Source organism: Hydractinia symbiolongicarpus, chromosome 4 (genome assembly GCF_029227915.1).
Source record: "Hydractinia symbiolongicarpus strain clone_291-10 chromosome 4, HSymV2.1, whole genome shotgun sequence".
Lineage (NCBI taxonomy): Eukaryota > Metazoa > Cnidaria > Hydrozoa > Anthoathecata > Hydractiniidae > Hydractinia > Hydractinia symbiolongicarpus.
In genome coordinates, this window is record NC_079878.1 from 11,130,844 (window position 1) to 11,146,807 (window position 15,964).

The following is a 15,964-nucleotide window of genomic DNA, read 5'->3' on the forward strand; positions in this document are numbered from 1 at the left end:
CTGCATTGTTGCACATATTACGCTGGGACGATGGAATATCTACAATGGAACTGGTTCATTAAGGTTACATACAATGGTTGAACGGCAATAGATAGCCAATTGCTTTAGCTACGGTACAGTCTGAATGTATAATCTACTACGCACGGACGCCTAACTCGCATGAATAGTTACACAGAACAATAACATTGTGATAGCTTTTGTTATTTTAAGAAAGTAATTGCCTCGCTGATAAACAATGACCCCATGCGATCGATTGTTGAATCACAATAGGTTGCAAGATCAATTTTAGCAATCTATTTTGCGCAAATTCTTTTGAAATTTTTAATTGCAGTAATTAAATATAAAAGTTTAGTTGTTTGCGCTACATTATAAAATTAGTTATCGGAGTTGAATTAGAAATAGTATTATAATATAAAGTTACTTCAATAAATATAAATTGCATATGTAAACCCTTGCCATCTTATTTGCCCAGCTGGGCAGCCATATTTCAGTCGGGTAAACACTTAATTAGGCGACGGTAGGCTAATTAGGGCATACCACCTATTTAGGCGACTCATTGTAGCCTAGTTAGGCCATATGTAACCTAGTAAGACATTACAATATTTAATGGCTTTTCACACATTCTAAGAAAAAATCGCAAAAAATCTTTATTTAGAATGGATAGTCTACACGACCATGATTCCAAAATTGTCACTCGTGCCTCGATATGTTCGCGCAACTAAGAATTATGTTAAAATGAAATATATAACCTAATTAGGTTAAGTGTCGCCTATTTAGGTGACGTTTTTGTTCGCCATCTTTATTTTTTCCCTGCGGCGTGAATGGCTGAAATCCATTATTTAAAACAACAAATAGTGCCACACGAGATTTGGGCCATAAGTTACCAATGCGCGATGCAAATAAGACGATAATTTGTCAAAATTATCTGCAAAGTGGACAGATTTGATTCACATAAAAATTGTAGTGCGAAACGCAATGATTTGGACGTATTTACAACAGAAAGTTTTCGATTGCCTAGTTAGACTAGGGGTACCCTAATTAAACTACATCACGTCGCCTAACTAAACGACTCGCCTAATTAGGTCCTGTCACATAATTAGGTGTTTACCCTGACTGTATCTTAAATTTGGTTGTACAGTAGTGTGGAAAGGTTTGCTAACACCGTTCTACCGCCGCTATTCGTTTTTAATGTGACCTTGTTGGAAACAACAAAGAAGGCAATAGAAAGATTCAAAGAAAACTCATACGTAACTTCCTTCAGCCATTTGAAAAATAGAAATAAAACTGGAGGGGTAACTATAGCTAGCTAGCTGGTTATATTACATAACTTCAAGAACTGTAAATCTTATTATCTAAGCATAATACAGGAAAAATTATCCGTCATGTCATCCTGTTGCAGGCATTAGATTCTTTAAAGTACATAATTTGAAAATTTAATTGCGGCCTGTTTGGAAATTCTGTTTATCATTTATGGCAGCCATTACGTGTTCCAAACAGAGGGGGGTTTGCATGCAGACGGGATATTTAATTACGAGCATGATCGACATTTTTCTTAAAACAACATATAAAAAGAAGTATTAAGAAGTAGAAACAAGTCAAAATTTACAAGATATTGACGATTAGAGTGTTTGTATAATTTGGCACAGAGGTATTATTCGCAAAATAAATATTAGTAATTAAAAAATAGTTTAAGTACTATACTTCGTTACATTATGTAATTTATCACTGATATATGCCCCACAGGATGTAAACAACATTTTCAAAATGGCTGCCAGATGTATGCAATGTGCTCGTGCGAATAATAATTTGGCCACTATTATTCGACGACTAGTATCCCCGCATCACAACATCTCAAGTAAAAGCTTTTGTAGTCCTGCGAAAGTTCCACCGGATGTATTGATGTCAAAAGCCAACGACTTCAGTGGCAAAAAATCTATTATTTTTGAAAATAACGAAGTTCAAAATATTCTCAAAAGGCTGACTGGTTTAAATTTGGAAAAAGTATTTAAAACTAGGAAGGAGAATTTAAAGAATCCTGTTTATAAAGTTCTTGACGAGCAAGAGCTCCAACAGGTAATTTTCATTATTTTATCTTTCCTGTTGTGCAGCTGTAGGAACCATGATCATGTCATGAGGGCACCGACTCGCCGGGGATAAGAGGGTGCCGATAAGCGGCAGCGGATAGTTTGGAAGAAGGTGCCTGAAGATAAAGGAGTTAATATATAAGTTATTTATCAAGTAAATCTTATTATAACCTATCAAAAACAGTTCTTTTAAAAACTTCGCTACCACTAAGTTTATTTTAATAGTTTTTGAATCAAAATAGTGTCTGTTTTTCTTTTTTCAGGCAAAGTTCGGGTCTATGCAGGGTTTTTCAGCAACTTATCGGCACCTTCTCCGGGGAAACGCTGCAAAAACCACAGGGCTGTCAGACCACTTCAATATTTAAAAAAAAAACTTAACTTGAGCTCAGAAAAACCTGAATTAACCCAAAACAACATTTTTTACATGATATTTTTTTTTTTGTCAAGCAGTGGTTAGTTGAAGAATTTCTCAAAAAACTGTTTTTATATCATTTATTCCATAAATAGTTGTAATACAATCCCAAAACTAATAAATTGAAAGTACATCGACAAAATAGCACCTTTCTTCTTCTCGACAAAATTTAAATGAGCACAACGAGCTCAAGCGTGTTGAATTTTAGGCCCATTTCAGGCGGTTTCAGACAAGCCCAGGCTTTTCCAAGCAGTTAAAGAGGAACACTTGAAAAAACTTTTATATCCTTTAAAAGCATATTAATTGCAGATAAATTGTCTATATTATTGGTTATTATTTATTTTTTGGACACCTGTCTGAAATTTGGACTAAAAAGTAAAAAAAAGTCCCCTAAAACAAATATTAGACAAATGTCTTCTCCACAATATCTCTGAAATAATGTGAATTAAAATAATTATTAATAGTCTAATACAGATTATATAAAATATCTGGGATAATAAAAATTAATTCTGTTATAATACACCGATCTCCAGTGTCAACTGTGCATGTTCAACAAACAGGGTTGGCAGTGAACATGGAAGAGTGGAAAGTTTATCATTTCTTGAACATGATACAGTACTGGAATCAGGACACCTAACATCGGGAGCGCGTATCATGCGTGACACGATCCGCGATCCTATCGTGAATAACATTAAAAATATTAAACAATAGATATGTATAGCTAATCTTGTGTCTTTGTTTTTGTTTTTTTACATTTAAAAATTCTTTTGCATCTTGTATTTTTATTAGAAGTTGGATTTTAGAAATAATGTGACTCCAACTTAATTACTTGTTCTATAAGCGCGAAGTAGATAGTAGTTTACGATCTTTCGGTTGGCGAAATAAAAATAATTTTATCTAGAAATGTATAAGTGGTCGGAACAACAAAAAAAAAAAATAACAACGGGGGAGGGTGTTACGACAAGTATATTTTTCTATGTATGTTTTGCTTGTATTAGCGAATGTTTAATTAGCAAATGTCCGAGTTAATAAAAGTTCATGGAAAAATAAGAATGTATGGTCGGAACAACAACAAAATAATAATAATAAAAAATAACAACGGAGGAGGGTGTTACAACAACCGTTTTCTATGTATTTTCGCATAACGCACACAGTTTATATTTTTTAGTTGCCAAGGAAAAATAATAATTTGTCTCACTAAAAAAATGTAACTAGTACTCCAGGTGAAAAGATAAAAATACTTGCATGTTAAAAAACTGGTTTTCAAAAGTTATGCAGCAAGTTTTTTTGTGTTGTTTTAAAGCTCTACATCAAGAATTATTCTTGTGCTGTTTCGAAAGTCATACAGAATATACCTGTTGTTTTAAAAGATATACATCAGGTTAGACATAGGCTGTTTCGAAATTTATACAGCAAGTTATTATTTTCCCATTTAAAATAATAAAACACAAAATTTATTTTAATAAAAAAGTTAAGTGTTCTTTTATTGTTTTTGTGCAGTCTTATAATAAAATTAATATTTAAGTGCAAAAAAGTTTCACAGACTATAGTTTACAGTACCGCCTAAATGTAATGTTACATGTGCACGATAGTTATCACCTTTACTCGAGCTTTCGGTAGCAACAGAACTTTAACGATTTTCGTGTGGCTTATTGTTTTTTATAATTACCGCAGCTGCTAAGGGATTAACACAAAAAAATGTTTAAAAAGTTAACTACCCTTCGTGTCTCTATTGTTTTAGCACACGAACATCTTTTATTCACACATGAATTTATTTGTTAAAGTATCTCCGATTTTGTAAACACTTATGCGAATGTTATTGTTCTGCACACAAAAGAAATGCTATATCTTTTGTCTGTACATTCAACGATTTATATTACGCCAGTTAAAATGTATAATCTTCCGATTAAAATAGTCTACCATATAGGAAATGTGATATAAAAACAAAGCAGAATACGCTTGTCGTAACACCCTCCTTCGTTATGATTATTAATTAACTTTAATGCTGCAAAAAGACTTAAAATATTGGTAACTAAACTATATTCCGTAAAAAAAAATTGCACTTAGATTTATTTAGATTTTCTGATAAGACTGCGGAAAAAACATTTAAAGAACACTTGAAGCTTTTTTTTATATTATTTTAAGTGGGAGGAGAATAACTTGCTGCATAAATATAACTTTCAAAACAACACAAGCATATTCTGTATATATTTTATATTATTTAAGATTTTAGCAAGCAGCGTAATTTTAAACATATATTAATCATAGCGAAGGAGGGTGTTACGAGATTCATAATCTTTTTTTTCATGAGATGGGATAAGAAAATGTTTTTTTGTTATTTTATTATTTTTTTAATCGTGAAAGTTAGGGTCGGACTGGCCCGTAGAACAACTAAATAAGTTAGAGTCTAAACAAGAAAAAAGCTTACGACAACGAAAATATTTTTGATTGAAAAAAAAACAACAACAATTATTCATATTTAATTGCGCTATTCTCTCATGACATAAATTACTTGATTTTTATAATGTTTAAAGATGTATCATGACGGTCGCTGCATCTTCAGTAGTCGCAGATATATACATGCAAGCACACGAGACAACAGCATTAGTCACATCAGACAGACGTCCAAAGGTTTGGAAAAGATTTGTTGACGACGTATTTGCCATAATCAAAAGATCTCATCTAGAAGAGTTCCATGAACACATCAATGGCCTACATCAACAAATCAAATTCACTGTTGAGCTTGAACACGATGGAAGTATCGCTTTCCTGGACACTTTGGTCAAACACAAGAATGGTTCCATTTCAGTTTCAGTGTATTGTAAACCAACACACACTGACCAGTACCTTAACTTCAAATCAAACCATCAGAAATCTTGCAAAGAAAGTGTCATATCTTCATTATTGAATCGTGCCAACAGCGTAGTCAGAGACAAACAGGAGAGGAAAGAAGAAATTCGACGTGTAAGAAATGCATTAATCGCAAATGGATACAGTCATAAAGTCATAATGCAAGTAGAAAATAAAATGAAGCGAAGATGCAACGGAGACAACAAAGAAACATCAGAGGAATTTATCGCATTAGCATTCCTAACCCTTTGTACCAGGTACTAGCGAGATCCTTCGTCGAGTTTTAAGGCAACACAAGATCAAATGCATTCTGAATTCTAAAGACACCCTAAGAAGCACTTTGTCTAAACCAGAAGACAAAATAAACCTGGAAGAACAATGCAATGTTGTTTACAAAATCCCGTGCAAAGATTGTGATGCAGTGTACATAGAAAGTTTAAGCAACGAGTACAAGAACATATGTGCGCAGTGAGAAACGGAGATGTGAAGAAAAACGAAATTGCGGACCACAGCTGGAGCAAAATCATCAGTTTAATTTGGATAAGAAGAAAATCATTGACAGAGAATCCAGAACGATGGCCAGGAAGATTAAAGAAACCATCAACAGTATAGCACGTAACAAACACATATACAGCATCTCTTATCAACTTCCTGAGATTTGGTTACCAGGTCCGAAAATGTTAATTACCGTAATTAACTGTAATTATCAGCTCGTTTCTGATTGGTTAATTTTTTATGAATTTCGATCCTCTGCAATTATATAAATACATGCTCAACATCATTTTACTTTGCTCGATTTTAGGAGAAGGATCTCCCGAAACGTCGCCTGCTAAACTATCATGTTCAAGAAATGATAAACTTTCCACAGTAATATGAATACTGAACAGACAAACCAAAATGATATCTTCAATAATGGAAGAGTGGGTTCGCTCATAGCAGCGGCTTTTTCTTTTCTTTTGCAAATCTCTTTTTTGATTAGCCTCCTTAATTAGTTCTAGTCTATTTTTTTGTCATGTTGCATTGTTAGGATTTTTCATCACTGGTCATATGTCCCTATTTTTTATTTTTTATTGTTTTTTGTTTTCTTTTTATCTCCGGGTAACACAATATCGAGTTGATAATCGGATTAATGTCATGGGGAGAGGAAGGAAAGCTGTCCATTCCAAGTTTCTCTTTCACTTTTAACAAACCTTGGTGAAGCTTGGTAAAGACTATCGTCAGGGATATCAAAGTCTTTCAAAAATTCTTTTAGAAAAAGCTGTTTATTATTTCCATTGCTTTGTTCGACAATTAATTTATTATTTTAATTAATTTATGTGTGGGTGGGTTGGTGTCCTATAATACATCACTCATGAAAAAGCCTACTCAGGCAATAATAATAAAAGAAATCCAGAAGGCAAATGCATGAAATGTATTAGCATACATTAACTAACATATATCAATGTACTCATTACGTCATCACTCTCAAAATAACTTTGTGTAATGTGAGGTGATTTTGATCAATTTTTGTGCATAAGTATAGATATTGGTGTAACCATCCTTCTAGGGGCTTTTCAATAGAAAAAGGAATGTAATTAAACAACCTCCTTCTGAACAACCTAATGCGATTTCATAGACTAGAAAATTACTAATTTAACGGTTATATATAAGCCAAGCATTCCTTCTAACACTATATCTTCAGCACTGGTATTTTGCGATCGTAACTTTTAAAAATTAAAGTATTCACCTAAAAAACTTACATAAGCTATAAGCTAACGTCATATCAAAGACTGCAAAATGAAAAAAAGCAGCTATTATTCACAAAGAGATTGTAAACTGACCCTAAAAACTATTTTTAATATACATAATACAGCGAGCATTTACTCTTACCAATTAAACTTGTTAACTACTTTGATAAACAACTACGATTTGTTTTATTTACACATATTTAAAAAGTTTCCAGGCCTTCTTACGATTTACCTCTGCTTCTTAGATGACATTTTTTTCATATGGGAGCATGGAGAAAACAAACTCAAGGAGTTCTTTATGTACCTCAATTCAGTACACCCAACAATAAAGTTTACTTATAAATTTTCCATCAAGGAAATAGATTTTCTGGATACCACTGTCTATCTTCATCCAGAAATGGGAGACCTCAAAACAAAGCTATACATCAAACCTACTGACACACGAACGTTATTGCACTACAACTCCTACCATCCATATCACACAAAACAGAGTATTGTACAAGCCCTGCGGTATCGTATGATAACAAAGGACATTATACTACTTCGAAAAGAGTATACACAGTTATAAAACACAACATCACAATACCCTTAATGAAAAGATACTGGGAACTAACTTGTTCCATCATTTTATGAAGAAGTGTAACGAACAAAGGTACTGTGAATTCTGAAACACAAAATACAACAACATCGTGACATGAGCTACCATATACCAACTCTCTCAAAAAGAAGAGAAATCCATTTCACCATAGCAACTCATTGTACTCATTATATGAAAAAAAATATTTACGATTCGTTGAATCGAACGACATGTAATAACGGTCTGTTACCACGGCCATACAACAACATAGAGACACGTAGTTATGCCCAAATCAACTTCTAAACGACACTTGATACCTAAGCTGTTTTTCAACCCAACTAAAGCTGTTTTTCAAACCAACTAAAATTCATATTACCATAGCAACAATATGCACCTACATTGTGCCTCAAAATATCAAACAAAAATATACTGTAGAACGTCCTGTTGACACAAATCTTCAACAAAACGAAACGCACAGACACCTTTAGCCGTGTCCAACTCTGAAATAAGCTGTACTAAAATCCTAAATTGTGTTTTACTTTAAAAGAGACCTGAGTACAAAGTTGCAACCGGTCTCTTAAATTGATTATAACCCATATCGCTATGGCAACAACTAATACTCACATTGCGCTTTTTTGAAAAATACGAACAACAGTCGACAACGGCCTTTCAACTATATATGGCTGCACATGTCTTATAATCAACCTCTTTTCACTCAAGTAGCTGTCGTAGCAAGACATACATACGCATCATGAATCAAAACGACCCTTTGAATTTGTTTCAGTTGCACGACAATAAGAACGGTAAGTTGAAAAAAGAAAATTGTTTTTACTAACTGATGAGAATACCTAAACCAAGGTATGGCCCACTATCACGAGGAGTTATTGATTAGTCCGTGCTAGGACGGATCCGTAAACTCCAGTGACGGTAGAAATCAACTGATGATCTCATTATTCAGTTAGTTTTTTAAAAGAACGAAACACAAATTGCCAATATCAACACTTATATATTGGTAGATAACCAGAGCAAACTACAACAACATGTTCGCTCAAACAAACTAAAACTAAACCAATTTGATTATTCAATGTACGATGGGGAAACAAGAGGGAATAACACACTGATTTTCACGCACATAAGTAGAACCTGGGTTGTAGCGAAGTTAAGTTATTATTTTTGTGGTAAAGAAGTCCAACATAAAAAGCCTAAATTCTGACAGTTTGAGGTCCAAATTGGAAAACAGGAATAGTTCAAAATTCAAAATTTTATGTAGTTAGATATTTCTATTATAGAACCACGTTAAAAAATTTTTAGTTAATCAGATTTATTTTCTCTATGGACTGGGTACTGCTTGCTCACATTGGCACAAACTGATAATATGTATATGGGTGAATTTAATTTAGCTACAAAGCAGAACCAATTCACGCGATTGTAGAAGCTTTTGAGCATTTAATATTGTTTTTGACTTTTAAAATCTTTGTTTCAATTTTTCTGGGTTGCCGCACCTCCTAAACACCCCGCAGCTCTCCCCAATTTTAAAAAGTCTTTTGAAAAATCCCACCAATCGTCCTCCCTGTACCATTATTTAAAATGTTCTCTCGGCATTCCCCCCCAAATTAGAATTATTCAAAACATGCAAAATTTGCTATATGGTGATTGAAGAGTTCACTTTATTTGCATTGTTGTTGAAATATATGTAAAGTTTATTAGCTTAAGCTAAAAACTCCTAAATCTTTTTTTGCTTTCTTTTGAGTTCATAAAAATTGTCAATTTTTCTAAATTTTAATGTTAAAAAAGAATGGCAACCCTGGTTCTGTACTGTTTATGTTTTTGAATTAATGAATTCTCTACTAGACTTAGCGAAGAAAGTACTTTTAAATTAAAATTGTAGGGACTCTGAAGAAATGTTATTGTAGTTGTAATTGTAGTTTTTTATACCAGGATGAAGAGAGTGTTGTTAAAAAGGCTGAAAATTTACTGAAGATGCCTCCAGTTATGGCAAGACGAAAACCAATTAAAGTTGTTTTATCAGAGGATCCTGAAATTATAAATCATGATGAGGATGGCGCCAACATTGTTTTCACTGACATAAGCCCTTCGAAAGACTCAAGGGTAAGTTTATACACAACTTTAGTAAATTGCTTTTGTGTAAATCATAAAAAAGAAATGGCTTAGTGGTAGGGCATTGTACTTAGAAACCAGATGTCCTTGATTCAAATTCTGTTTATGATGGTTACAACTCCCTTGATTCTTATAGAATAGGTTGGGTGTCTAGGATAATTTTACAATGACTAAGATAAGGAAGAATCTTTCTTGTAGGGCACACTAACTAGGGCCTCTAGGAAAGTAAATAGTTTAAAAAAATACTGCTAGAAAAATCTAAGATCTTGTTTAAAAACAATTTCATCTTAGTTTTATCTTATAGACACGTGCAGTTTTAGTTCGAGAAAACGACACAGGGGTTTTACGTGAGGGCACATGGGACGAACGAGACAGAATGCAATTCATATATTGGCCAAAAGAAGGGCAACACCACGAAATTGTACCAATGCTTCAAGATGAACATCTTCCGGTATGATGTTGTAAATTGTGTTTTTTAGGAAGACAGTATAAAGTGTAACAAACTTTTTTGTGTATACTCATTTTTACATTCTGCTTTAGCTTGTTTTTGACCAGTTGCGCCACGAAGATATACTGGATTTTATAAACATTCAATGTGAACCAGATGCTCCTGATTATATACGAGTAAGCTATCCTTATGAAAATCATATTATTAGCCTAAAAATAACATACAAGTATCGAGTCTAAAAGTAAGCAGAGGCTAGCATTGTAAATAATTGCAAATATACCTCATATTTTTGCTTATCAATTGTATCTAGCTTTTGCTACCCAATCATTAAACGTCTTTCACTGTAAAATCTCTTATGTACAGGTACATGAACGTGTCTACGACGACTTGGAACAACGTCAAATGTATCATCTGCTTGACTCCACTAGACATTATGGTGGCATGGTGTTTTATTACGTCACAAGAAAGAAAACTAACACCTTGCTAGGATACTACATCAGACAAAATCGGTATGATGGACAGATTTTGTTTGCTATTTAAAATCGGTATGTGTACATGACTGTGTGATGTTAGGGAAACTAGATTTAGGTTCTCAATTCTCTCTTACATTTAATAAATTTAATATCAAAATTTGTGGTCTTTTTATAGTTTGCGTCAATCATAGTCTGTCTGTCTGTCTGTCTGTCTGTCTGTCTGTCTGTCTGTCTGTCTGTCTGTCTGTCTGTCTGTATGTATGTCTGTCTGTCTGTCTGTCTGTCTGTCTGTCTGTCTGTCTGTCTGTCTGTCTGTCTGTCTGTCTGTCTGTCTGTCTGTCTGTCTGTCTGTCTGTCTGTCTGTCTGTCTGTCTGTCTGTCTGTCTGTCTGTCTATAAATAGTAGAAAATTAAACAATTTGTTTAGGAAATAATTGGACAAATAACAAACAATTCCCACATTGCGAATTAAAGTCCTAAGTATTTCCGAGATAAAACCATTTTAACATTAGCATACAATGGTAGTATTTGGGAATTTTACAGAATTTGTCTTTTTTTTTAAGCTTTGAATGAAACAAAACATTTACATAATATGCATAGAGTAACTTTAAAGTCTTGATAGCTAAATATTTTTGAAATATATAATTCGTATAATCTTACCCAGGTAAGTTCTTAGTAAGCACTCAGAACCTTATAGATATTGGCGTGCGGCCTTGTGGTTATGGAGTTTGCTTTGTAATCACAAGGTTCCTTGTTCGGTCCACATGTTTAGCAAGTGTCTTCACCACATCTACGGGTCAACCCATGCCATGTGAGGGAAATTGGGTAGGTAATGCTGGTCTATACTTAATGTTTACACTCCGAACACAGGAACCACAATAGTGTTTCAAACACTAAAGTGGTTATATCCTGTATAAATATTCAGAATAACAATAAATAATAAACTAAAAAAGGAAACCACCACATTTTCGCGGAACCTCCAGCAAACCAGAAGGGTGTGTCGCAAACAAGCGATGATAGTGATAAGAGAATATGCACATTAGCTTATTTATGCCTCTGAGACATCACAAAAATCGGGCTGAACAACTTTTGATTTCGCGGGTTTTCAAAAAATTACATGTCGCAGGTTTCAAAATTAACTTTAATCACCTATAGTTGCATATAGATCATGCAACTTTATTTTTGGTGGCTTTTGCTTTTATTTTTTGGTCTTTACCGTTGTTTGTTTACTTTTCTTTTCAACCTAACCGCTTGTGTCTGAAGTGCTTGAAGAAAGAATTGCACAATTAGAATTACATCACAACCACCATGTTCAACTGTGATAACAGTTTAAACCAGCAAAGTACTAAATTATGAAGTGTTTTGTTCGTTATTTAACAAACTGCATCTTATGAAGCTTATAGCTTTTCAATTTCATAAATCGAATAAATATCTAAAGCAAATAGGGATAACCTACTCTAGTAAAGATTTCCTCTCTTTGAAATATTAGTATAGTTCTTGCTTTCGAAGCAATTGTGCTGTTATAAAATCTAATGCGTTGTTTCTTATGGGTTTTTTTAGAATTTCTGACGGAGTAGATCTCATTAAGTTGCACTTGCTGGTGAATGCTGACACCTCTTTTAAACCTGACATTTTACAGGGTGAAGAATTACTGAAGGTATGATACAGGTTTCAAATCCGTTTTACAGATTTTAAAAAGTAGACAGAAGTAGATAGAAAACTTGTCAGTTTTTTTCTTTTTATGAAGTAAAATTTGTTTTCGCTGTCAAAGTAAATTTGCAAGGCTCTGAAATAATGAAAGTCCCCCTTAGTCACATTATACAGTTTTTTTTTTTAATCTAAGCCACGGCATAACCAATTTATGCCGTGGCTTAGTGGTTATAACTCTCCCACTTTGTGCGGGAGACCGGGGTTCGATTCCCCTTGGCGGCAATTCAATATGGGCAAGTGAATCTTACCATAGCCCTGGTTTAACCAAAGCCATGTGACAGAAATTAGGGAGATGGTACACTGTATTGGTTGCACGAATGTGTCTAGTAGAGCGCGGACCCTAATTGGGTTTTTGTAGCTCAAAATTAGCATTCAATACTCTAGGACTCCCCGTCTAAGCCATGACCCCTCCTGGAAATATAGACAGGGTATATCATTCGATATTTGTGAGAATAACAATGTCAAATATACATATCTATCTATCTCTATCCTCGTGATCTTGTTTGGGCCATAAAATGTTGGCATTTATCTTTCGAGCTATGATTGCTTAAGTCATGGTTGTCTCCAAACAAACCGGTTTCTCGGTGTGAAATGTGGTCAATAGCATTGCAGGTAACTCATAACGTTATAGTTGAAAACCATTGCAGATAACAGATTCTGGCTATTTTATTACATGATAAAAACTCTTCTTAAGAAAGTAGAACCTTTTGTTATTGCAATTCAAACATTGTATCTTATCAGCCGACGTAAACGCAGAGTAAAGGAATTTTGGGGTGGTAATAAATTAGGTTTGGTCACAAAATTATGGCCGACGGAAGTGGGGTTGACAAATTAACGAATTTCGCGATTTTTGGGCTTTTTCGCGAAAGTTTATGTAATAAAACAAATTTAAATCACTGATTCGCAAAAGTTTATCTACTTAAGGTAACATTGTACATTGTTACCCCTTCGAATTGTCAAATGTTTCACAAAACTCGGAAATATATATGTGCATAAAGTGCATTTGGCTGTTGCGCATTGTTTTATACGTAAAACATCCTTTTTATAAAAAATGGTTTAAATTACAAGGCACGAAAGTTTATCTTGGGAAAACCTTACAGTTTTAGATATCTAGAATTTTTCGAGTTTTTGAATTTGCGAGAGTTTTTCATGCGTAAAACCGACCTGAAATAAAACCTGCAGGCAAGTTATGTATCGAACATGGAACTAATTTGGGTAAATTTATATTTTTTATTAAAAAAATTAATTTAACTCTTACCTGACATCCTGCCAAAAAAAACAACAATATGAGCTCATATGAAGGGGTTTTAAAAGTTTGTCTATGAAGCTTTAAAAGTCTTTATTCGTTTGCAATATAAATGTGTTAACATTATGCGAAATTACAACTTTACGGATTAAATGTTTTAAACTATTACTGGTATGACTAATAATGAAGATCACTAAGTATTAATATTTATGTAAATATATAAACAATACCGAAGTAATTAGCTTACCCCATTACATTAAATAAAACTCCTTAAATAATAAATATAAAATATTTTGAGAATCAGTCAATATTTTTAAAAAATGAAAATTTTTAAGCACTTTTATATAAAATCAACTTGTTTTTCCGCGAGAGGTGTGTCCTTTAGCGCGAACCAGCTTGGTGTGTTATAAACATAGAGACGGCATATGTGTCGAAAAAGAGACTAGCCAGAATAAATGTCATTGCATATGGGGTGTAGCGCCTAGCCAAAACCGTATTTGTGTAGGTTTAGTGTAAGTGATATCGGCAGCCAAGCCCGTGAAAAAATGCACGGGTTCACCAGTCCTCAGATTTTCATCCGTTGTACATACTTCATACATACATATTTCGTGCTTTTTTGTCAGCCTGTTGCGCTGCGGTGCAACCATTTTGGAAAGACGGATGAATGTCATTATACACTGGTATGGAAAAGCTAATGTTACAGAAAATGTTTTTACGGAAAATAATAACACAACCTCCTAATAAGTAGAAATTTATTCGCTAAAAATTTCACAGTTTCAATCAAACCCGTCAACTTTTGGTATTGAGGAAAAAAATAAAAAAAATGTAACGAGTTGTTGTAATTGGCGTAGATACTTTGTGCCCCACAAACTTGGGTAGAGAGAGATCAAACTATTTCTCTTTTTTTTTTACAAATAAAAGCGTTTTTTTTTTCGCTATAGAACTTTAAATTGGAACTGAGAATCATAATTCCTAATCATCGTGTGGAGTTTGTTTTTCACCAATTTGGACCTTTTTCTTTTTAGGCCTATTTAACTCACGAAGGGTTGCACGATTTGCTCACAATTATGGAGGCTGATGCTGATGATGCCGTATCCACGTAACTATGACAATAATTATATGTCGTGGTCGTGATATTGTTTCTTGCCGTATGAGGTAAACAAACCAACGGTTTATTTTCGATGGATGATGAAAATATTTGTGGCTGTTTAACAATATCAAGTCAGTCCATCATACAGAAACTGTTGTTATGTTAGCCACAACAAAGTAATTATGTATAATTTACGATTCGACTTTGTTTGTGTTTTTCGAATATTTTTGTCTTGTTTGTCGGCGGGAATGTTATCACTCTTGCCATGTTGATATTGCACCGTGGTTAAGTTACGTATTTCCTTTTCTAATTTTATGATGCATGATTCAGTATTGCTGTGTTGTGCGTTTGATGCAACCCTTTAAATAATTTTGTTATTATATTGGACATTTAATTTTTCGCTTTTTAAGGCTGTCGCTTACATGTAGCCTTGTTACAATACCGTCAATGCTCGATTTATCTTCTGTTCTGAGTTAGCGCCTTTTTAAAATTAACTTTAAATTGATTGTATTGATTGGTGCAGCGCATAAATGGAATGTATTGATTCGTTCAGCGCATAAATGCTGCAACTAGATCAAACTATAACAACTTTCGTGCGTACTACCGCGCCAACCACAGCTGTAACAATAATTCGTTTTCGTAGTCAAGCCACGGCGCCTAATTAAGCATTAACAGTATCTGAGTGTGTCGATAAAATAGTGCCAGAGTGGCTAGTTATTTGAGAATTCACAACAATACACAACTCGAATAATTTGTAGGACAATTTTTTTTAGTACTAGTGGACGATTTTTAAACAAATCTTTATATCTAAAAGTGTTTATTTTTTTCCTTATTCGCGGCTTCATGCGTTGTGAGGGGTGTTGTAGGTATGTCTGCTGTGACTGCATATCAGGGCCTTAAAATATCGCAGAAGTTATAGCAAAACAACCTTAAAATAACAAAAAATCACAAATGACAAAAGAAACCTTGAAAACCTTGAATTTATTGAAAGCAATTTGACAGACGCCTTGTTATGGACAAAATTGCATGATTATTTTTTGCCATATTAAATGTGCCAAAAGTGTCTCCAATCTCACTGCACCTACAAGGTCTATAATCATTGATGTAAAAAGGTTGGCGTTTTTCGGACAACTGGCCAATACTCTACAAATACAGGACTTGTAGCTTCACCATGCCCAAAAAAAAAGCATCGCAGCCGAAGGTCTGAAATGAGAAAAAAGGGTATGCCGA

The 15,964-nt window shown here is 33.9% G+C and overlaps 1 protein-coding gene across 1 annotated transcript; it reads left to right on the forward strand.

Annotated features, from left to right (window-relative positions):
• Positions 1-1,556: 1,556 nt before the first annotated feature.
• LOC130641229 (28S ribosomal protein S22, mitochondrial-like) lies at positions 1,557-14,976 on the forward strand. Its single transcript, XM_057447947.1, has 8 exons — positions 1,557-1,648; positions 1,744-2,073; positions 9,589-9,759; positions 10,073-10,219; positions 10,309-10,392; positions 10,580-10,725; positions 12,249-12,345; positions 14,670-14,976. The coding sequence occupies exons 2-8, from the start codon at positions 1,765-1,767 to the stop codon at positions 14,745-14,747; spliced, it is 1,032 nt and encodes a 343-aa protein (XP_057303930.1). The 5' UTR covers positions 1,557-1,648; positions 1,744-1,764; the 3' UTR covers positions 14,748-14,976.
• Positions 14,977-15,964: the final 988 nt, after the last annotated feature.

Bases quoted from the DNA above. Each gene is read 5' to 3' on its own strand.
- LOC130641229 (XM_057447947.1), top strand. From the start codon at position 1,765: ATGGCTGCCAGATGTATGCAATGTGCTCGTGCGAATAATAATTTGGCC. The intron at 10,220-10,308 runs GTATGATGTTGT...ATTCTGCTTTAG, and splicing joins TTCAAGATGAACATCTTCCG to CTTGTTTTTGACCAGTTGCG. The intron at 10,393-10,579 runs GTAAGCTATCCT...TCTTATGTACAG, and splicing joins ATGCTCCTGATTATATACGA to GTACATGAACGTGTCTACGA.